This window comes from Dreissena polymorpha, chromosome 15 (assembly GCF_020536995.1).
Source record: "Dreissena polymorpha isolate Duluth1 chromosome 15, UMN_Dpol_1.0, whole genome shotgun sequence".
Classification (NCBI taxonomy): domain Eukaryota; kingdom Metazoa; phylum Mollusca; class Bivalvia; order Myida; family Dreissenidae; genus Dreissena; species Dreissena polymorpha.
The window spans coordinates 51,035,273-51,058,703 of NC_068369.1; the positions used below are offsets into that span (position 1 = coordinate 51,035,273).

At 36.0% G+C, this 23,431-nt stretch overlaps 2 protein-coding genes across 4 annotated transcripts in view; both read right to left on the bottom strand.

Annotated features, from left to right (window-relative positions):
- Positions 1-23,431, bottom strand: part of LOC127859526 (D-ribitol-5-phosphate cytidylyltransferase-like) — a 204,189-nt gene that overhangs the window by 86,710 nt on the left and 94,048 nt on the right. The window lies entirely within an intron of this gene.
- LOC127859747 (DNA topoisomerase 2-binding protein 1-like) overlaps positions 1-23,431 on the bottom strand; it is a 67,553-nt gene that overhangs the window by 12,756 nt on the left and 31,366 nt on the right. Inside the window, exons 4-9 of the mRNA XM_052397255.1 lie at positions 5,727-5,839; positions 4,734-4,793; positions 3,112-3,240; positions 1,833-2,524; positions 936-995; positions 226-380 (exon numbers count right to left, since the gene is read on the bottom strand). Of these exons, the coding sequence (XP_052253215.1) occupies positions 226-380; positions 936-995; positions 1,833-2,524; positions 3,112-3,240; positions 4,734-4,793; positions 5,727-5,839 (1,209 nt within the window). The remainder of the gene's footprint in view (positions 1-225; positions 381-935; positions 996-1,832; positions 2,525-3,111; positions 3,241-4,733; positions 4,794-5,726; positions 5,840-23,431) is intronic.

A 23,431-nucleotide genomic window follows, 5' to 3' on the forward strand; every position in this document is an offset into this window, starting at 1 on the left:
TTACATCTGAAGCGACATAGAAGTAATGAGCATTTTTTGAAACCTAAACGCAAAAGTGTGACGGAAAGACAGACGGACAGTGCGATCACTATATGCCCTCCTTTGGGGGCATAAAAAGCGGAAAGAGTCGTCCCTGATTAGCCTATGAAAACTGCGCAGACTACTCTGTGCGTAAACTTTATGCTTTAAGCCCATTATTCCCAGAACGCGCTTACTTGGTCTTACCTTCACCCTAGATTGCACCGGCGTTGAGGTGGCCAGCCCCACGTTCTCTTTCTGACTACTGCCGTTCTTTGCCGTCCAGTCATTCTTTGCCACCCAGTCGTCATATCTCCAATTGTGCTTCCTGGCCGGCATCTCCTTCAGCTTGTCTTTAGCAGCTGCAATAAAATAAAATTAAGAGATCGTGGTGTTTTATCTCAATTTTGGGCAAGTGTTTCAAAATTGTTTCCAGTATTTGATTTACTTTGGTTCATATTATATATAGATCTGGATACTGAACTGAATTTTATTTTATATTAAAACAAGAGCTGTCTTCATCGGAAGACATATGCCCCCAAAAACGCTTTTTCGAAACCTAAACGCAGATTTTGAAACCTAAACGTGGACCCTAAGTTTATGGTCAAGGGGGTCAAAATTTGTGTGCGTATGGAAAGGCCTTGTCCATATACACATGCATACCAAATATGAAGGTTACATCTGAAGCGACATAGAAGTTATGAGCATTTTCGAAACCTAAGCGCAATAGTGTGCCGGACAGATGGATGGACAGACAGACGGCCAGACAGATAGTGCGATCACTATATGCCCTACTTCAGGGGCATAAAATTGTTATGGAAACCATTATTTGGGAATTTTCAGCTGTCATTTGGGGGATGGGAAAGAATTTTGGCTCCAAATTCGACAGTTAAAAAACGCTGGTTCAGCATACTTACACTGCTTAGTTAGGACAGGGGTACCGGTAAGAGGGGGGTTCTTGTCCCATCTCCTTTTCACTGTCAACGAAACAATAACATGTTCCCATATTAAATGCTAACAACACCAGTAGTCAAAATAATCTTATAATTACTTATATCCTACACAAATCTCAGATAATATATTGAAAATTATATTTTTTTTTGTATTTTTTTTTTGAAAATGTTTCTTATTTTATTGTAATTTTCTAAAATAACACTTTCACATAAATAAATAAGGATTTATGGACCTGACTGTCAACAAGTTTACTGTCAGCAACAAAAGCATGGTCTTTAATTGAAACTTTGCAACGAAAAATTCAGATCACAATTTCTCCCTTTCCCCAAAGTTCCTTAAATAACAAACAGCAGTAGAATACACCTCCGCCGCACTTTGGAAAACAGAGCTTTATGCATATCCATAAGGTTTTGACACAGATTAGCTAATCTAACACTGTGTGCCTAGAGTGGATTCTCATTAAGAAAGAGACTCCATATAAATCTTAAATTCCAAACAAGAGCTCTGTTTGTGAAACACAATGCCCCATACTGTGCTTTAAAGCCGCATGGCAGCTATTTTAGAAACAAGGTAATATTTTGAATGTAAAGGTCACGGTGACCTTGACCTTTGACCTAAGGACCTGAAACCATGTTTGATTGTAGATCTCAATGAGATGCATGCGCATGAGAAGTTTAAAGAACATAGACAAAATAGTTTTTTATTTTATGAGCAAGGTTAAAAGTTTTGGGACAGACACACAAATACCATCACAGACAGACAGGCCAAAAACAATATATCCATTGATCATTCGATCTGGGGGCATAAAAATTTAACATGCATCCACTAAGCCCTGTTTTCCCAGAGTGCAGCTTACTTACATCTCTCAAAAGGGGGAGTTTCTGCAGGTGCAACTTGTTTGGTTGCAGGAAGAAGATTCTTATTCAAAGCTTTACCATCTTTTGTGTTCACCACTGGTGCTTCAGCAACGTCAGTATTCCTAGGCACATCCTTGACCTTAATATCCCTGTTATTTGCGACAGAAGTCGAGGCCGGTTTTACTTCCCGGTCCTTTGCAGTAGTCTTCAATTCTGTTTCAACAACTGGAATGACTGGCTGGTAATTTTCCTGAGATTCAAGTTGCAGTAGCATGGCATCTGAGTCGTTGTTCTCCATGAAATCCCCATCTGTCTGAGAAAATCCGTGATCGCCTACCGCTGAAACCTTCTCTTTATTTCCCTGCCTAAGTTTAGCACCAATATTTTTCTCTCCTTTAAGCTCCGCATCTTCGTTACTTCCACCAGAATTTGATGCTGCATCAGTTATTTTCCCGTTACTTTTGTTCACATGGGCTCCATCAGCTTCTTTTGAGTCTACTATAATGTTTTGTTGGCCAATCTCAGATGGGTTGGCTTCCCTAACAGAAACCCTAGCAGATCTATTTTCCAAAACTGAGCCATTTTGGTTTTCCACCGTGGTTACCTGAGACATCAGGTTGTCATTGGAGACAATTTCAATCAAGTACTTGTCCTCTGGAACTTTTTTACCCTGTCGAGCACAGGACAAAATCCAACTGGAAATACATTTTTAAGAAATAATTGTTGATTTAGTAGTACATCAGTTTATAAACATATTTTTTTGGTTTTGAGTTTCCATGCACTAATTTATTACTTTTTGTGGGCATTAAAATGAGTGACTAGTTTTTAAATATGTGCATCAGAAAGATTTAAAAGCCAATAATCCATCATTTGGAAACAAAATTTTCATTTCTAATTGTAACATGACCAATCAACATGTAAAGAACTCACAGTGCAGCATATTTTGTAACATTAGATTTTGAAATTGATTTAGAAGCTGCTAATTGGTGATTTTACCACGTTAATTAAAAAAAATTGACAAAAGAACACTTAAGTGTGGGTCATTAATTTTGAGATACACTATCAGACAATATGATTATTATTTCTGGTAAACCAATTCTAGAAATTATGACATTAATTAACAATAAAACTCTGCACAAGTTTCCACAAACACGTACATTATATGCTTTTATCAGGGGCGATACTTTCTACCTTAAATGGATTTTTGTTAAGAACAGACTTTCTTAAAATGACACTTAATGTACAAGCATTAAGCCCAATTTTCATATCTCTCTCTACTCACAGTTTGGAGAGGGCTGGTATTCCCCATTTCTTCGCAGCCTCATATTTTGAGCCTTCAGCCGCATTTACCACAAGGTGGGTACTGGGTAACAGGTTGTTCTTTGCAGTGCGCACAAAATAATCCTGGCATCTGAAATAGAAATAGTCATTGCCAGGAATGTTGAGAAAATAAATCAAATGTTTTGAAAAAAAGATTCTATAAAATAAGCTACACACGTTACCTGCATATTAACTCCTCATAAAAGATCATTTATGTGATAATTCTAAGTAATGTTTTTATATTTGCAGTCAATAAAACTGCTCTCTGTATGGCAATGGCAAAGCGTTCAAAACGGCGGACAGTGTTATTGATTCAAGGGCAGATGATTTCCAATAGTCAGAAATACCCGTAAATAAACAAAACCCATACAATAAAGAGACATAAGAAAAAGAATTCCACAAACAAACTTTGAAAACTTCATATAAACAATACTGGGTGAATAATAAAGGGTAACAGTGGCTGAGAGTTTTCAATTTGAGGTACAAAACAAGTTGAAAACCATTGAATATGATAATCATTTGAGGCATGCAAAAGCAGTCATATGCAGGTAGTTATTTTTATTCACGAAATGTGATATTTGAAGAGTTTGCCCTATTGGTGCAAAAATGTACCATGTGACATTGAAATAAGAAGGCATATGATACCTTTTTGCAGCAATCAGGAGATTTAATGTATTAATACTGATCATCAGGGTAATAAAACATTCCTGAATTATTTTATGTAAACTGCTTTTTTTTTATTCATACACATGTAATTATTCTTCAAATTAATCGTGCAACACATTTATTAAATACAAGAGCACCGCATAACGGGTGCCACGCTCGGCTGCCGGTGAAGTTTTGAATAGATGAAAGCTTTTCATTTTTTTTTGTTTTTTTTAGAGGTCACAGTGACCTTGACCTTTGACCTATTGACCCAAAAATGGGTGTGGCATGTACATGTAGAACTCATCAAGGTGCAGCTACATATGAAGTTTTAAAGTTGTAGGTTGAAGCACTTTGATTTTAGAGCCAATGTTCAAAACCTTGACAAAATGTTAAAGTTTTTGCATGACGCGGACACGACGACGGACACGATGAGCTGGCTATGATAATACCTCAGATTTTCTCCGAAAACAGTCAAGCTAATAAATAAGCATTAATATGTGGACCAACCTTTTTTCTCTGAGGGCAAGCAGATTATTAAAGTTAATTGCCTTCTGGGCAAGTGGAAGTGAAATCCTAAGAAATCGGGTGTTGTAATCAGCCCATTCACAATGGAAAAAAGTATATATTTTTCCCAAATGGGACCTAAAAATTCCCAGTTAAAGGTTTCCCAAAAAATATTTTTTTTTTTTTATTTCAACATTTTGTTCACCTCCCATCCAGAGATATAAGTTCAACCTTAGTAAAAATAATACTGAAAAAACTTGTATTCTCAATTTTGAAGCATTTTTTTAAGCATTTGTTGCAGTTTTAGCAACAACACTCATTTCCCAATTTAAGTTAAAATGCTGCGAATTTTCTAAGTCCAAAGCGACCCGGCCCCATTCCCAAAATGGTGGAAAAAAAACACTGGCATACCCCTGACCCTGCAGTACTTACGTAGCTCCCAGCACCTCGGCTATGCTTATAAGAATGTCCCTCTCTGTGCCACTGTAACCACTACAAAGTAAGTAGTACAGTTAAAAATATACCTGCATTTCGTTTACGTGTAATGTAATATGTTTGGAAATTGATAAAATATCAGATAGATACAGATAGATTTACACAATTATTTTCAACTGTATCACATCAAACAATTAATTGCATTGTCTTTAAATTATCAAACAAAAGCTGTTTGTAAAAAAAGGTTAATAACAATTCGAATTTGCATCAAAAATTGCTTACACTGAATATCATTGCAAATCCCATAACGTCAATTCAAAAGACTTCCTTTGAACTAAAAATACCATAAAAGCAGAAAGTGTTGTCCCTGATAAGCCTGTGCGGACAGCACAGGCTAATCTGGGACGACATTTTAGGCACTTGCATTAAGCACCATTTTCCCATAGTGAAACTCGTGTATACCTGATTGAGAGTACACAGTCCTTCAGTGGAGCTCCCTCCATTACCTGATTGAGAGTACACAGTCCTTCAATAAAGCTCCCTCCATTACCTGATTGAGAGTACACAGTCCTTCAGTGGAGCTCCCTCCATTACCTGATTGAGAGTACACAGTCCTTCAGTGGAGCTCCCTCCATTACCTGATTGAGAGTACACAGTCTTTCAGTGGAGCTCCCTCCATTACCTGATTGAGAGTACACAGTCCTTCAGTGGAGCTCCCTCCATTACCTGATTGAGAGTACACAGTCCTTCAGTGGAGCTCCCTCCATTACCTGATTGAGAGTACACAGTCCTTCAGTGGAGGTCCCTCCATTACCTGATTGAGTGTACACAGTCCTTCAGTGGAGCTCCCTCCATTACCTGATTGAGAGTACACAGTCCTTAAGTGGAGCTCCCTTCATTACCTGATTAAGAGTACACAGTCCTTCAGTGGAGCTCCCTCCATTACCTGATTGAGAGTACACAGTCCTTCAGTGGAGCTCCCTCCATTACCTGATTGAGAGTACACAGTCCTTCAGTGGAGCTCCCTCCATGTTGATCTCTATTGGTGTAAACAGAGGGTTGCTGTCCACATCCAGCAAGGCATTCTGCTCCATGCACATTTGCTGTGAACAATCAAACAGATGTTTGCTATGGACAATCAAAAAAATATTTGATGTAAACAATCAAACAAATATTTGCTGTGAATAATCAAACAAATATTTGCTTTGAACAATCAAACAATGTTTGCTGTGGACAATCAAACAAATATTTGCTGTGAACAATCAAACAAATATTTGATGTCAACAATCTAACAAATATTTGATGTAAACAATCAAACACTGAGAAGACTGTTAGTTACTTGGAAAATTATCTTCAAAAGTTATTATTCACACCCCTTTTGTCACAGCAAATTAACTCAACACCGCAAAAGGGACTTCACTAAATGTATCATCAATGGTTCAATGATTCACCCTTAAAAAATGCATTTTCATTTTTGTTCAACAACTCCATATTTTCAATGAACATACTTTAAACATTTCAACAATCTATAAGGCCTTCTGCAAATTCTCTGCAAAGCTTCGATTGTTTACTAAAATTGTTTCCAATATTTAAACTCTGTTTTATTAGTCAGCTTTTTTCACAACTGTAACTGCACCAGTCATTGAAACGCTCTCGAGTCTGTTTCCTGGAACTAGAACCAGTACTTGGTGTCTATAAGGGAGATCAAAATAGATCGCTCCCTTGATGGGGATGGAACCTATGACCTCCTGGTCACTTGGCAGGCACAAAGTGTAAGCAAAATTAATCTCAAAATTGTGCCATTCACAGAATCACTTTGATCACACAAAAGACAATTAAAGGGCCATGATAGCCCAATACTGCTCACCTGATTCATCTGTATCAACTAGATCAATAAACTAGATTTGTTGGTTCCTGAATGCTTCCCCTGGCTCAAAAATGTATTTAACTAAAGTCGCCTTGCTATGGCAAAATTCTTCTACTTTTTGCTATTTTATTAGTTTTAACAAGAGTTCCGCGGTCGGAGATGACCGCATTGAAGCCGGATTTTTGATTTAAATGACAGGAAAGTACCTTTCGTGTTTTTGTCAATGCAATACTTAAATTACTGAAATATTGTTCAAAGGTCAAAATGAAATGTAAGTACTTTTCAAGGCATGAGCAAACCTTGTGTTATGTTTTGAATGCATGCATATACATGAACAACAATAACATTTAAGGTCACAGTGACCTTGACCTTCAAATGAATGACATTGAAATGACCAGTGGTCATCTTCTAGTACTGGCCAATCTTTATTTCAAGTTTGAAGACTCTAGGTACAAGCATACCAAAGTTATAACATCAAATAAGAACTTTAACATTTTTACATTCAAGGTCACAGTGACCTTGACCTTCAAATGAATGACCTTGAAATGTCCAGTGGTTACTTACTAGTTCTGGCCAACCTTCATGTCAAGTTTCAAGACTCTAGGTCCAAGCATACCAAAGTTATAACAACTTTAACATTTTTACATTCAAGGTCACAGTGACCTTGACCTTCAAATGAATGACCTTGAAATGTCCAGTGGTTACTTACTAGTTCTGGCCAACCTTCATGTCAAGTTTCAAGACTCTAGGTCCAAGCATACCAAAGTTATAACAACTTTAACATTTTTATATTGAAGGTCACAGTGACCTTCACCTTCAAATGAATGACCTTGAAATGACCAGTGGTCATCTGTTAATCCTGGCCAACCTTCATGTCAAGTTTGAAGACTCTAGGTCCAAGCATACCAAAGTTATACCATGAAATAAGAACTTTAACATTTTTACATTCAAGGTCACAGTGACCTTGACCTTCAAATGAATGACCTTGAAATGACCAGTGGTTACTAACTAGTTATGGCCAACCTTCATGTCAAGTTTCAAGACTCTAGGTCCAAGCATACCAAAGTTATAACAACTTTAACATTTTTTATATTGAAGGTCACAGTGACCTTGACCTTCAAATGAATGACCTTCAAATGACCAGTGGTCATCTGTTAATCCTGGCCAACCTTCATGTCAAGTTTGAAGACTCTAGGTCCAAGCATACCAAAGTTATACCATGAAATAAGAACTTTAACATTTTCGAGCACGCCGCCACCCCGCCCGCCCGCCCGACAACATCAATCTATAAGCCGAGATTTTTTCGAAAAAAATCCGGCTAATGAAAAAACAGTTGTGGCCAAATATAATTTTCTTTAGCCAAATAGGTCAATTTGTAGCGATTGGCCAATATGGCGAATGGCAGAGTAAGCCCTGCCTGTTATGTGCCAATCAATCCAATCAGTAGCTACTTACATATTTCCATTTCATTATCCTGACATGTTGTCCATTTGACACAGATCTTTCTCTTAATGTCAAAACTGGATTAAAACTGGTCTCTTTATGTCAACACTGGACCGACACTATGCTGTGTCGTCAAAGCGAATAACACACGCTACGCCATCACTATATGAGTACAGCATGCAAAGGGAGGGATCAAAATTGACCACCATGTGAGTTTTGGTTCCAGTTTTATCCTATTAATTTGTAAGCAAGCACGGCATAAACAAAGGTCATTGTGACCTTCCAATGAACTGTCAACATCAACAAAGGAGTTAAATAAACAAACACAGAAACAAATACAGTAGATTTCGCTTAATTGAATAGCCCATTTGTCACGTCAGAATATTCAAATATCCGGAGTATTCAATTATACGGAATCAGTTATATTTTCAAATGTTATCACTAACCAGGTGTAATCCTCCTGGAAATTGTGCTTTTCATGCATAATCAAAACATCGTTTCGACACATGAAGCATTTAAAAAAGTTAATATTGGAATTAAATATTGAATCCATTATAAATATAATATAAATGTTTTGTTGAATTCTCAAATGAGAATACAATTTTTGTAATCCAAAACACACTTTCTAGCTTTAAATAAAACGTCCACATGTATTTCCTTTGCCCCCAACAAAGCTAGCGAAAACTATGCAGCAATGTACAATGTCACGCCATACGGTGCATGTAATGATTTTTCCCATTTTCATTTTATTGCTTACCCAACGCCTACGCTAGCAACATCTATTGCTCATGAATTGTACTGGTAAAAGCGCACGAAAATTAGCGTGGGTGTATATACACTGTCGAAGGAAAACTTTGTAGCGAGGAGAATGCTGTATCTTTGACGTTACGCTCTTTCAGGTAGTTAAGTATTGAAACAGATAATGTACTGTGTACTGATTTACCGGAAAATCTGGTCAATACTGGATTTAATTTTGGTAATTGTGAAAACATGATCAGCAGTGTTAAGACTGCGATGTTTTGACAAATGTGCGCGTTTGCGATTGTTCAACATCATGTTTAGATATGATTTACTGTGACGCAGTTGTGTAGGTTTATAAACATGAACTGAGAATATAGTGTAACATTCCATCACCTATTGCAAACTGTCGAGCAAGACAAGTCAACAGTTTGTTTCTTATCAGCAACACACTCTTAAGTTGTTTCTAAGCGACAACAAACTGTTGAAGTGTGTTACTCGATTTGATTTTCGGTAAGGAGGGACTTCATTGAAACTAAAAATACCATAACAGCGGGAAAGTGTCGTCCCTGATTAGCCTGTGTGGACTGCACAGGCTAATCTGGGACGACACTTTATGCACATGCATTAAGCCCAATTTTCTCAGAACAAGACACAAATGAACCAGAACAGTTTATAAAAAAAATAGCCGTTGGTAAACTCTATTTCATTTGCAGATTTCTGCATACAAAGATATGTTTAAACTTGAACAATGTTTTATTTGTCTATGGTAAATTCCCTTATTATACAAGAAAATAATTTCATTTATGAATACCGTAATTACTCTATGTTTCGGACACTCTAAGTTTTCGGACACCCCCATTTTTAGCAAAAATATGTATTTTTCGTGACTTAATTTTCGGACACACGAGTTTTCGTCCATAATTAATGTCTCTAAGTTTTCGGACAGTATATTTTACAGCGCTATTTAAACAAATTTTGGTCGTGTTTTCGATATCTAATGACACTTTGATCATGGGGTTTTACAACCAGATTAACATCATAAAACCAGGCAGGTGCATGCCTGAGGGCAACGGACCATTACATTTGCGTTATTTTGTAAATAACCTTGTAAACTGCTTTTAAAGAATGGTTTCGCCCGATAGCATTTGAATTGATGCCGTATTAAGGAAGCAGTATGTTTAATGTTACCGTGTATATATCTTTTTCCATATTATTTCAATAGACAACAACTATCGGAAATGAACACACAGAATTCATAGCTTTTTTTATTGCGTTAGTTACAGGTTCATGCTAGCGAGTATCGGTACATCACATGCTCATCTTTGAACTCGTTGGTCAAAGTACAACCTTATAGTAACTTTCTGTAAAATAAATTAAGCACGTGCTTAAAATTATTTAAATTGCAGTGCAAACATATATAAATGTAATTTATACTATACGGCATGGTATTTTACAAGCACGTTCTATTACCGGTAGTCGTTGATATAATTGACGATATTTTCAAACACTTCAATTTTTGACTGTAAGTTTTCGGACACCTGTATTTTGTGAATATTTTTTGTATCTAAGTTTTCGGTCACAATTTTTTTTAAATTATTTTTAAGTGTCCGAAAACATAGAGTAATTACGGTAAACAAAGAATGGAAAACATCCCATTACACAACAGATAAACGAGTGCATTATACCCGTGTACCATCTTTTACTTCACACATCTCTATGCCTAACGTGAATTAAATAGGAAAGCAAATATTGCAGATTATTTATGAATTGTGCGATATTTGTATGGCTTGTTGCACATTCTAAAATGGCAAAAGTATATAAACGGATTATAAACAATGCACATTGAATGCAATAAGGAAAATGTGATAAATTGACAATTCAAATATGTCGTTATAAAGTATATTAACATGTGAAATAAATCGCGTTTATAATAAATCGTCAAAAAGACTCGCACTTTTCTCAACTGCAATATGCAATCTTGGACTACAGACAGAGTAATTTTCTGAAGTAATTTTAAGTTAATGAAATACTCAGCTATGTGCTTTGAATATGTAAAAATCGTTATTTGGCGAAAGATATTATTTTATAACGCAGTCATGAAAACGGGCTATAAGCCAAATTAGAAGAATAGGCTAGCATGTTACGACGACAATGTATACGTTACATCACTTAAAACAACTAGAAAAATAGACGTCTTTGCAAGCACTCTCTTGCAGTTTGGAAGCACCAGAGATTCCGCTAAATGATGCAAATCCCGACATCATTATCAATTTGTGCCTGGTCATTTTGATGAACTCATACTTAAAATGTACACTTTATTTTATTGTGAAATCATTTGTAAATGAATTTGTTAAAAAAAAAACTACCGGGTACATGTCGCTGTTTATTTTGTTTGTTAACGAAATCGAAGCGTGACACTTCGCGCGAAATTTACGTCATTAGAAAATGCATTGTGGGAATGTATTGGTTAAAGTTACTGGTGGTTAAATTCCACTATGCGCGGTTAGGTTACTTTGCGGTATATCGTGGTTATACAATCGAGTTACCTTAAAGGTTACTAAACCTGAATAACCGCAAACTTACCAAGGTTTGAAAGTTACCGAGCGGTAACTTTAACAAGCGTTTACACAATTGGGTGCATAAAACAAAAGTAACTACCGGTATGTTACCAGTCATGTGATAGATTGCGTAACATTCAACCACACTGGCCCACAGCCGTATAACAAATGGTTTGACGAAAAGAAAAAGTATCACGACTCAATGAATGTGTTCAATCAATAAAGCAACTTGAGGGTAACTTTATAATATGGGTAGAAAGAAAAGAATTATTCATCTGTAAACTTGATTAATTTGTTAATAGGCCAATATTGGGATTTGATTTTTATTTTATTTTGGCAATGCAACAGGTTTGAACAGCATTATAAAACTGTAAATACAGAAACCTCAAAATGCGTAATTTCAATAGGGGTCATCTACTGTCCAAGGCCAATGAACATGGGAAGTATAAAGCCAATCGGTAAATTCTTTGACATTTATTGATCGGAAACGATTTTTACACTCAGTGTGATAGTTACAGTACAGCCAACGCGGAACAAACATAATCTGCGGTCACGCCACGGCCAGAACGTTAGTACTCGGCAGCCCTGTCGTGGTTTCACGCGGCGTATCGCGAGGCACGCGGCATCAATCCGCGCAATGACGCGGAGTCTGTATTAACCTTCTCGTACTTTCGCGGCATGTGTAGTGACGAAACCTAGATTTACACTACTTTCATAGTTATTATTTTAACGTTTTAAAAAGCGGATATGATTTTTATATGATGCTTTATAGACTATTTATATAATATCACATCCTCAAATATATTCGACACGTAATGGGCCTAAACAAATTATCGTTTAATTAATTACGCACAACTGTAAATGTTTTGTTCGATTCTCAAATGAGCATTATTCAATTTGTAATCCGAAACACGCTGCTGAATTTAATGCTAACGCGACAATTAAACAATTAAATCCTAGCGTCAAATAAACAGTGCTTTATCCTTTGTCTCAATAAAAAACAAATGCCAAAATTTATTTGACACTAGAAAAATGGCCAATGTTTGCATTTCTTGAAATTCATGAGAATTTTTATCTTAAATATAAACCAGAATTTGCTTTAAAACTGGAATATACAGGATTATCGGGTAATGAGTAGCGACAGGAAAAATAGTAAGTATGCAGTAATAGATACATTTAATTAATTATGATTTTAATATTATGATAATTGATCTTTTAAAATTTAATGACTAATCATTTTTCAAAGATTTTTATTTGATGATGCCCATTGATTAGGCGTCATGTCGCAGATAGCGGCTTGCCTCGACGGACAGATGCGAAGCATCGTGGCGAAATTCGACATGCCGCCGCATACTGACACGGCTTCAACGGCCGACTCGGCATCGCCTCATTGCAACTTAACTCCGCGGATTGCGAAATATGTTTGTTCCGCATTAGCTGTACTGTACCTTGACCATTGACCTAGTGATCCCAATTTGAATAGGGGTCATCTACTGTCCTAGGCCAATGCACATGTGAAGTATCAAGCCAATCGGTAAATTCGTTGACGAGTTATTGATCGGAAACGATTTTCACAATAAGTGTGATAGTGACCTTGACCTTTGACCTAGTGACCCCAATTTCAATATGGGTCATCTACTTTCCAAGGCCAATGCACATGTGAAGTATCAAGCCAATCAGTGAATTTGTTGACTAGTTATAGATTGGAAACGATTTTCACACTTAGTGCCATAGTGACCATGACCTTTGACCTAGTGGCCCCAATTTCAAAAGAGGTCATCTACTGTCCAAGGCCAATGCACATGTGAAGTATCAAGCCAATCAGTCAATTTGTTGACGAGTTATTGATCGGAAACGATTTTCACACTTAGTGTGATAGTGACCTTGACCTTTGACCTAGTGACCCCAATTTCAATAGCGTTCATCTACTGTCAACAGCCAATGCGCATGTAAAGTATCAAGCCAATCGGTCAATTCGTTGACGATTTATGGGTCGGAAACGAACTGGTCTACCAACAGACAGACCGACCGACAGACAGCAAAACAATATACCCCTTCTTCTTCAGAGAGGGGCATAATGATAAAATAAACAAACACAATCTTTCACTCATATTTTTTTTCAAATCAGGATTAGGATTACACACTCGTCTTCTGCTTAATGAATTACTTTCATATTGACCAATCAAGGAATTGTACACAAACACATCGGAAAATGACCAATACTAAATTCCTTTTTTCCCCCAAAAAATTAGAAGTCCACAAATGTAAGTGTCCACGAAAAGATTATTCCCCCTCTGCAATACTTCTGACCTTCATGTTGTGATCTGGACCTTTAGTTTCAATGATTTGTCTACTTCTGAATTTGTTTCCATGACATTAATTTTTCATATACATCCTTTCATGGTTATAGGAGAGAACGACTGGGCCCACGCCTTTGACCTTGTGCACATCTCTCATTGACTTCATTGACCTTAAATGGTCTTCACTTAATGTAAATGCTTCAAATGGTATAGGAGAGCTGAATCAGACACAACAATAGAGAGGCTATTATCATTAAAGTATGACTAGCTGAATCAGACACAACAATAGAGAGGCTATTATCATTAAAGTATGACTAGCTGAATCAGACACAACAATAGAGAGGCTATTATCATTAAAGTATGACTAGCTGAATCAGACACAACAATAGAGAGGCTATTATCATTAAAGTATGACTTGCTGAATCAGACACAACAATAGAGAGGCTATTATCATTAAAGTATGACTTTGACCTTAACCTGGCTTGACTGACTCATTTCTCATGCACTTCTTTTCATGACCTTAACATTTGATGTGAGTTTCTGGAAATTCATGATAAGGTAAAACAGTGTTACGAATACAACAAAAATTCAAATAAAGGAAATTACTTTAAATCCCTGTCCCACTTTGCAACCCAATATTATAGATACTTTCAAAATTACTATTTAAAGTCTGGAATGACTTTTCAATGAGTTATCTTTGGAATTATTATTTCACATAAACCTGAATACCCTATCCCCCTCTGGGATATAATTGGTTATTCATTACTCTGTATCATCTAGACGCTACATACAAAATTATCATAAGCATAGCAAGGGCCAAGTGATTGAAAACAATCATATAAATTATAAAATGATACAAATTAATTAAAAAATTGATTTAATGTGAAAACTATCCATTAATAATAGAATAGCAGATATTATTATTAATTAATAAGTTTATTAATTAATAACAAGAGATTGCCAAGCAATATTGTCCCCTACCGGTGAAACTCCACCAATGTCAGTAAAAAAAAATATTTATTTTTTAAATATTTGTTGCCATAGCAACCAGAATTCTCCATATTGCCATCTAACCATGTTTTAAGTTTCATGAAAAAATATGAAGAACTTTTTAAAGTTATCGCAAGATCCAGAAAAGTGTGACGGACTGACAGACTGACTGACACACGGAGCGCAAACCATAAGTCCCCTTCGGTTTCACCGGTAGGGGACAATAAATTCTATCCGAGCCACTAAAATAGCAAACAGAAATAAATAGATTTATTGTTATACATGTAATAAATCACATTCTAAATATTGTCATTTAAGTAAAAAAAACAATGTCTCTTATATTGATTTTTAAAATGCATGGTGTTCAAAGAACAAAGTTAAACATTATTTGTTATACACTTAAGACAGACTTCTAAGACTTACCAAGTTAGCAACAAACAACATTAAATAAAAAAAAAGAACAAGAGCACCGCAAAACGGGTGCCACTCTCGGCTACGGGTACAGTTTTGAACAAAAGCTGTAAGAAGACAGCACGCTCGACTTTTCAAGTGCTTGACAGTATAACATAAGCCATCATGGGAAAATTGTTCATATTCAATAAAGTCAAGGTAATATAGTCATATTCTAACTGAAAGAGGACCATAATTGAAACATATTGTTCACTTATGTTTTAAAGAAGTGGTACATTATAGACGATTCTTAGTTCAGGTATATTTTCCACAATCTATTGAACATTTGTAAAGACATAAAACAAACTAATAAGATTACATTTCAAGTTTGATAGCAATAACTTGGGTGGGATGGTTGGACGGTCTTTCAAAAATAAAATAATAAAAATAAATATTTGTGTTTTTTTTACCATGTTTACAAAAAAAATGTGGGGAGGGAAGGGGGTGAAGAGGGGGAATAATGTGGGTGTGTGATCATTTATTAGATGATATTTCAAAAACAAGAAAAAAAAGGAAAACAAAATTGGGGGGGGGGGGGGGGGGGATCTGGGATGGGGCGTGGGGGATGGTTTGGGTGGAGTCCATTGTGGTATGTCAGGTAAGTGTTGTTTTGTTAAAGTATGAATCAAATCTAATCCTAAATAAAGAAGTTATGATTCATTAATTTGACCTTGAGATTCAATGTCATTCAAAGGTCAAGGTCAAATTCAACTTGCCAGGTACAGTACCCTCATGATAGTAAGAATTTTTTGGAAGTTTGAAAGCAATAGCCTTGATACTTTAGAAGTAAAGTGCATCTAAACACAACATTTAACAAAATATTCAAAGTTACTAAGTCAAAAAAGGGCCATAATTCCGTCAAAATGCCAACCAGAGTTATGCAACTTGTCCTGTACAGTCCTCTTATGATAGTTAGCGAGTGTTCCAAGTCTGAAAGCAATAGCTATGATACTTTAAGAGTAAAATGGACCAATACACAAAACTTAACCAAATTTTCAACTTTCTAAGTATAACAGGGGCCATAATTCTGTCAAAATGCCAGTCAGAGTTACATTACTATGCCTGCACAGTCCCCTTATGATAGTTAGTAAGTGTTGCAAGTATGAAAGCAATAGCTTTGATACTTTAGAAATAAAGTGGACATAAAAATTAACACAAAACTTAACAAAAAAAATAATTTTCTAAGTTTAAAAAGGGGCATAACTCTAAAAATAATGCTGACAAGAGTCATGCACCTCAATCTACACAATTGTCTTGTTGCCATAAAGAAGTATTCCAAGTTTGAGTTAATTATCTTTGATGGTGTTAAAGTTATTTGACTTTATAAAAACCTTTAACCAACGCAGAAAGCGACGGAGATGCCGGGGTGAGTAGTATAGCTCTCATTTTTCTTAGAAAAGTCGAGCGAATAAATGAAAGCTTGTCAGAGTTTTTTTGGTTTTTTTAGAGGTCACAGTGATCTTGACCTAGTGACCCAAAAATGGGTGCGGCATGTAGAACTCATCAAGGTGAAGCTACATATGAAGTTTCAAAGTTGTAGGTTGAAGCACTTTGATTTTAGAGCCAATGTTCAAAACCTAAACAAAATGTTAAGGTTTTAGCACAACGTGGACAGCGGATGGCAGACATCGGACGACGAGCTGGCTATGACAATACATCGGGTTTTCTCCAAACACAGCCCAGCTAAAAATAACTTTAATTTTAGAACAAGAGATGTGTTTGTCAATAACACAATGCCTCCTACTGCGCAGCTTTGATTGATTGATTTTTTTTATCATTTGGCAGGTACAGATAATTATCTCCCTTTAAAGCTTATTAATTCCCTTTGATTTGTTTTTTTTACCTTTGACCTTGAAGGATGACCTTGACCTTTCACCACTCAAAATGTGCAGCTCTATGAGATACACATGCATGCCAAATATCAAGTTACTATCTGAAGCGACATAGAAGTTTTGAGCATTTTTCGAAACTTAAACACAAATTGTGACAGACAGACGGACGGACAGTCTGATCACTATATGACCTCCTTCGGGGGCATAAAAATATTTGTATCCATATTTCAAAATCATTCTTGCAATTTAACATACACTATTACATAAACAGCTACTTTCATCACCTTATACTGCACATATACAAGTTGTACTATATTAAAAAATATTGTTGCATTGTAATAAAACAATTATTTACAGCTATTGTAATTTATATCACTTATTATAGTACAAATAAGATACAGGTATAATAAGCTATTTCACTTTGTACACCAGGATCTTTTTGTGCTCCCACTGTCCCACAATAATGGAGTTAGTAATTCTGTTGTAGCAGACTGAATGTGGACACTCAACTCCATCCCTCCCAGTAGCAAGAGTGGCCAGCTTCATACTACCCTTACTATCCACCTGTATGATATTTTTTGAATCCGCTCCACACACTAGCACCTGGCCTGCAGGTGTCACGTGTAAACCAGTCAGCCATTTTACTGCAGGGTCCATGAAGGTGGCAAGGATTGATCCATCCTTGGCCAGAGTGAGCAGCTTGTGCTGGTCGGGGTTAGTGATATACAACTTGTCACCCGTAGGGCTCACTGCACAACGTGCTACTGCAAAACAGAATACATCATTACAATCTTTTGACATACTTATGGGTGTAAATTACAAAACCATACAGTATAAATGTATGTCTGCAAAATTATGCCTGCAGTTATGTTTGTCACTTTTACTTTAGTTGAAAACAACCAATAATGAAACTTTCATGTCTCGTTCTTTTCACCAGTTACCAAAGAAGGATGTAAAAATTATAACCACATACAAATATTTTCTTCATTTCCTATTTGTGTGTGTTGTCGGCAACAAATTATTGTATGAAAAATATTGAAACAATTTCATTCATATAGCATATTACACTTGAATGTTTATTTGATAACAAAATATAACAAGAGTGCCAAACTGTCACAAGATATACGCCCGTTCGAAGGTTTTGGACACCATGCTCAATGCTTGAAATGCATTTAGTGACCTCCAGACCTAGTTATTGACCCGGCATGACCCATATTTGAACTTGACCTAAATATCATTAAGATGTAACATCTGACTAAATTTGGTGACGATCAGATGAAAACAACTTCAATTAGAGAGCGGACACCATGACTGACTAATGGGGTTGTTTACCCTCGGGACTTCGGTTAATAAACCATTGCCCGAGCACACTGATTAACATTAAAACTCTGCATATAAAAGGTCGAAAACGGCCATAGAATGGACAGCCCGATTTTTCTGGGCTGTACCATTGATACAAATATAAAACTTTGCAGTGTTGCAGCGGTGATTTAATAAAAATCTAGTAGTTTAAAAATTAGCTTTACACTGGCTGGGCCTAACGCGGTTAAAAAGCGGCGTTTTTATTCGTTGATAGACTTTTAAAACGATGGCGCTGATTGGCGGAAATTTCTTATGCTAAATGCTTGAAATGCACTATGTGACCTCGTGACCTCGTTTTTGACCCGCCATGACCCACATTCGAACATGACCTACATATCTTCTAGACACAACTTCTGACCAAATTATGTGAAGATCAGGTGAAAACTACTTCAATTAGAGAGCGGACACCATTCTAAATGCTTGAAATGCACTAAGTAACCTCGTGACCTAGTTTTAGACCCGGCATGACCCATATTTGAACTTAACCTACATATCATCTAGACACAACTTCTGACTAAATTTGGTGAAGATCGGGTGAAAACTACTTTAATTAGAGAGCGGACACCATGCATAATCATTGAAATGCACTAAGTGACCCTGTGACCTAGTTTTTAACCCGGCATGACCCATATTCGAACTTGACCAAGATATTGTCTAAACACAACTTCTGACCAAGTTTGGTGAAGATCGGATGAAAACTATTTGAATTAGAGAGCGGATACTGCTGTGGACGCCGCCCGCCACCCGCCCGCCAAGGGTGAAACTATAATACGTCCCGTTTTTAAAAACAGGCGTATAAAAAACAGGTCAGAAGAAGTGATTTTCACAGTAATGCACTATCTTTTCATAAAACCTGTTGTGTAGTGACACTCAATATACATTTTTATGCATAAACAGTTTTAAGAGTAAAACTGAAAATGTTTGAGTCTCCAGAGATCGGGATAAAGGTGCGCAGTGCGTTCTTGACCCATTAAACGAAAAACTGCGCATCATTTCCGTAATTCGATGCGCACCATTACGCAATGCGATGCCCGTTGCATAAATCTTATCCATGTATAAGAAAAACTACTCTTACACAAATTATTTGTTGCTTACTCGACTTATGAGATCGTTCATGAAAAATAATCCAGGTAGAAAGATCCCCGCGTCGTCCCGGTAATGTTTGCTAAAGTTGTTGTTGTCATGAAAACTCTTTGATTTACAACGCAAAACGCCTTATTTGAACTGACGCGAATTAATTTAATAATATTTGTCAACTTGGCTTTTGCTTTATTTTGATAATTTAATCCAAAGTTTCATGATAGCAAGTGTTTTTTTACTGGAATTGTAAACAGTTAAAGTCTTTCAAAAATTTGCACTCTGTGTGAATTGGCAGTTTGACGTCATCAAAGGAAAGCAGCTTACTGTCTGAAGCAATAAAGCGACAAATTTCTCACCGACAAAATTGGCTTCTTTGTCTAGCAATCAACATGCGGAACCAATCGTGTGTTTGTTCCTCAATGGCAATTGTCCAATTGAATAATAGCACGTGCATAGCTCCACCTTCGAACCTTTTGCAGTGAACGAGGTGGAGTTGAACGGATAATTGAGCAAGTGTTTTACGCAAATTGTGTTCAGATTTGCAGAAATTACTCGGCCCTAAGAATTGAAATGACAAATACATTTATCAATGATTTTCCGAGATTTACCGATTAGTTCCGATTTACAAACTTTCTGTACAGTTTCTATGGCGTACGCCCGTGTTTACAAAATTCCTAAACATATATATCGTAAATAATGGCAGTGTTTTATTGGATTATTTATACTAATTATCAAATTCCAAGGTAATACTATTTTTATCTACTATAATATCGGATTTGTTTAATATAATTAACATGTTAAACAATATAGTTGCGTGACAAACTTGGAAATAAATTTGATGGGGTCGCAATATTACTGACACTCAGATTTTCCTATTGTCTGTAATTTTTACCCGAAATAAATCTTGAGAAGTGCCAATTCATTATTGCAAAGTGCCCATTCAACTTTGTAAGCGCCCATTGTTGTTTTCATATATGGGGCAGTAATCCCAGAGAAAAAAAATATCCCGATCTCTGAGTCTCTTACTCCTGTAAAAATTAACTTCTACATATGCTTAATGACTCTTTATAATACATTTCTTGTGTATAAAGACAAATCCTACATAAAACCTACCTGTCCGTTTATCTGATTTATCTTCGTGCAGTTTGCTGACAAGTGTACATGTACCCCTCAGTTTGTACTTGAACAGAGCATTGCAAGAGGTTACAAACAGGTCTCCCTTTTGGTAGACAATACTATTACAGTAATGTTGAAATTTAAGTATTCGGTCTTTCACCAGCTGGCTATTGTTGACTTTGATAAAAAGGATCTTTGAAGGAGCTAAATCAACATCACCGCGTTCGCTCTTTGGACTAACAGCAATACCAAACTCACTGGGAGTGATCTGACAAATGCTCATTGGCTCATAATTGAGCTCATCAGATACACTACAGTGACTCACCACCTGGTACGTTTGGCTCAACAGCTTGACCTTATTATTGAACAGGTCTACAACTAGGACCTGACCACTAGAAAGAACACGTATGTCTCTGATACTGCATTTGAGTTCACCTTCTGTGCGTACATCATACTCAGACTTCCTGCCCATCCTAATTACTTTGTCTGGATTTTGCATCACTGTCATTGTCATCCCAAGACCTGACAACTTGGAAAGGTACTCCACAATTTCATTATTAGGCTGAAAAGATATTGAAGATTTTACTTCAACAAAGTTCTCCTTCTGATATTTTTCAAACTGCTGAATTTTATCCTTGCATTTAATGCTGGCTATAAGAGATAGTTCCTGCTTGTTTTTATCACCAATGTCGTGAATAGCTTCTCCAAGTTGTTTTAATTCATCTTGAAGAGTGGAACATTTGTCGATATCCCGATCAAGAGGGGCTTGCAGTTTGGTCAGTGTATCTTTCAATTCCTGCATTGCCTTTTGTTCAAGCTTGTTTAAGGCTGCAATTATTTTTTTACGATTTTCCTGTATTTTGTGTAACTGCTCATCATATGAACTTAGCAGAGACTGAATGCTATCCTCCTGGTTTTCTTGAAGCTCCTTCAGTTTTGCCAAAGTAGTTTGGATGGTAACTGATACTTGTTTGAGGTCTGTGGGGGTACTTTTTACCAAGTCTGATAAAAGAATCACCCTTTTGCATGTCCTGTAAAAAAATCATATTGTTTTGATAAAAACAAATTTTTCATAAATTAAGCAAAGTATTTAATTTTTACAATTTGATCATTTGCAAATCTGGAAATTTTAAGTAACAAAAATCTTCATTGATTATCTTTATTAATTGTTTAATTAATGCAGGAAAATGATAACTTATATAATTTACCTCAAACTAGACTCAAGCGTGGTTTAGTTTCATGTGTGTAGTCTTAAACCAAAGTTAGGTTTTAAGTGCATCAGACTATTAAAATTACCCACTTAAAAAGAAGTTCATCAATGAAATATTTGGTTATTGATAGCGCAAGAAATGGCGGTTTCTTCAAATAACATATTTATTATTCCTATTCTTTACACTAATTTTTTGGATAAGTATTAAAGTTCATTTCAAAGCAGTTTAAAACCATACACTTTCAGTCTTTAATGTTTTTAAGACAAATGAGATAAAAAAAATACCTGTGATTCAGAATAGCACATTTATTGCAGCACAGCTGGCTATGGTCTTCGCAAAACATGTCATTGTTTTCTTCTTTATGAACATCACATTTAAGAAGAAAATCTTCCATCTTCTTGGCAACTGGCCATTTCTTCATATCTCCTCTTCCATGAGGGGAATGTTGCGTAAACAACTGGCTGTGCATGTCAATACATTTTCCACAGAAAAACTTCACACAGGATTCGCAATAATAATCAGCTGATTCCTCCAGTTTCTTTTCTTCGCAGGTCGAACACAAGAAGTCTAGGACCATGTCAGATCCTTTTTCAATAGTGGGTTGCGAAAAGGTTGCCATTTTGTTGCCCACTGAAGCTTTTGATGTCTAAATCTTTGATTTAACTCAAATAATAAGGTATCTTGTCTTATTAATTATCAAACTAAACAAAACTAAACAAAACACACTAATCTAGCTATTGTCCAAAGTTTATCAACAAGTAATGTCCAGTGTAACAAAGTCAAATACAAATCAATCTGAAGTTTTTTTTGCAAGGTTTTAACCCTAGTAAACAAAGTACTTGTGTCACCGGTCATGTGACATAAAACAATACTGGCCTAAGTGGCAAAGATTTGTTAAACAATTGGCTTGTGCGTGCATACAAAGAATAAGTATCTCAATTCAAGGAACCAATAAAAAAAGCATCCAGGCTAACTTTGTAACAATGGTATTAACAAGAATCATCTATCTGTATTCTTTGAAACAATTAATTTGTAAGTACCCCCTCCAAAAACAAAAGACCATATATCTGTATTCTTTACAACAATTAATTCGAAAGTACCTTCTTCAAAAACAAAAGAAAATTTATTGCAGCTTAAGTGATAACATAATTGGCAATATCTTTCTATTTCCTGTTGATTTGTTGTTAACAAAAGTATCATTCAACATAAAATTCTGATATATTTATGTATATAAAATGTAGTTAAATTCCTGTTTTATTTACGTCTGTAAAATCATGTGGATAAGAATTTCACAAATTAAAACTAGAAATTTCTATCTAAAGTAACAACCACATGCTACTTTGTTGGAAGGCCTTGGCAGTTAAGTTTGAAGAACAGGTTTTCAAACAATTTGCGAGCTTACTACCTATAAAGTTGCATCTTGAACCCCTCATATTAAAGTCAAAATTTTTCGTAATTAAGTATTATTTTCAAGTCATTTACTTAATTATTTTAAAATCTGGTCGTACTATTAAGAATTACAAAAACAAGTTACGAATATTATGTTTACATCGGTTCGTATCGATTTTTATTGAGTTATTTTCGAGTATTAAAGATCTTTTCGGTACTTATATAGAATGCTTATCGGGTTTGTTTAACGAAGCGCATTTTTTCCAATAAAAGCGGCGTGTACAGTCTATCTGTCAAAAAAATGGCTTCGCCCAGATGACGTCCTAAAAAAACTGCAAAGCGTGCAAAAAAACCGC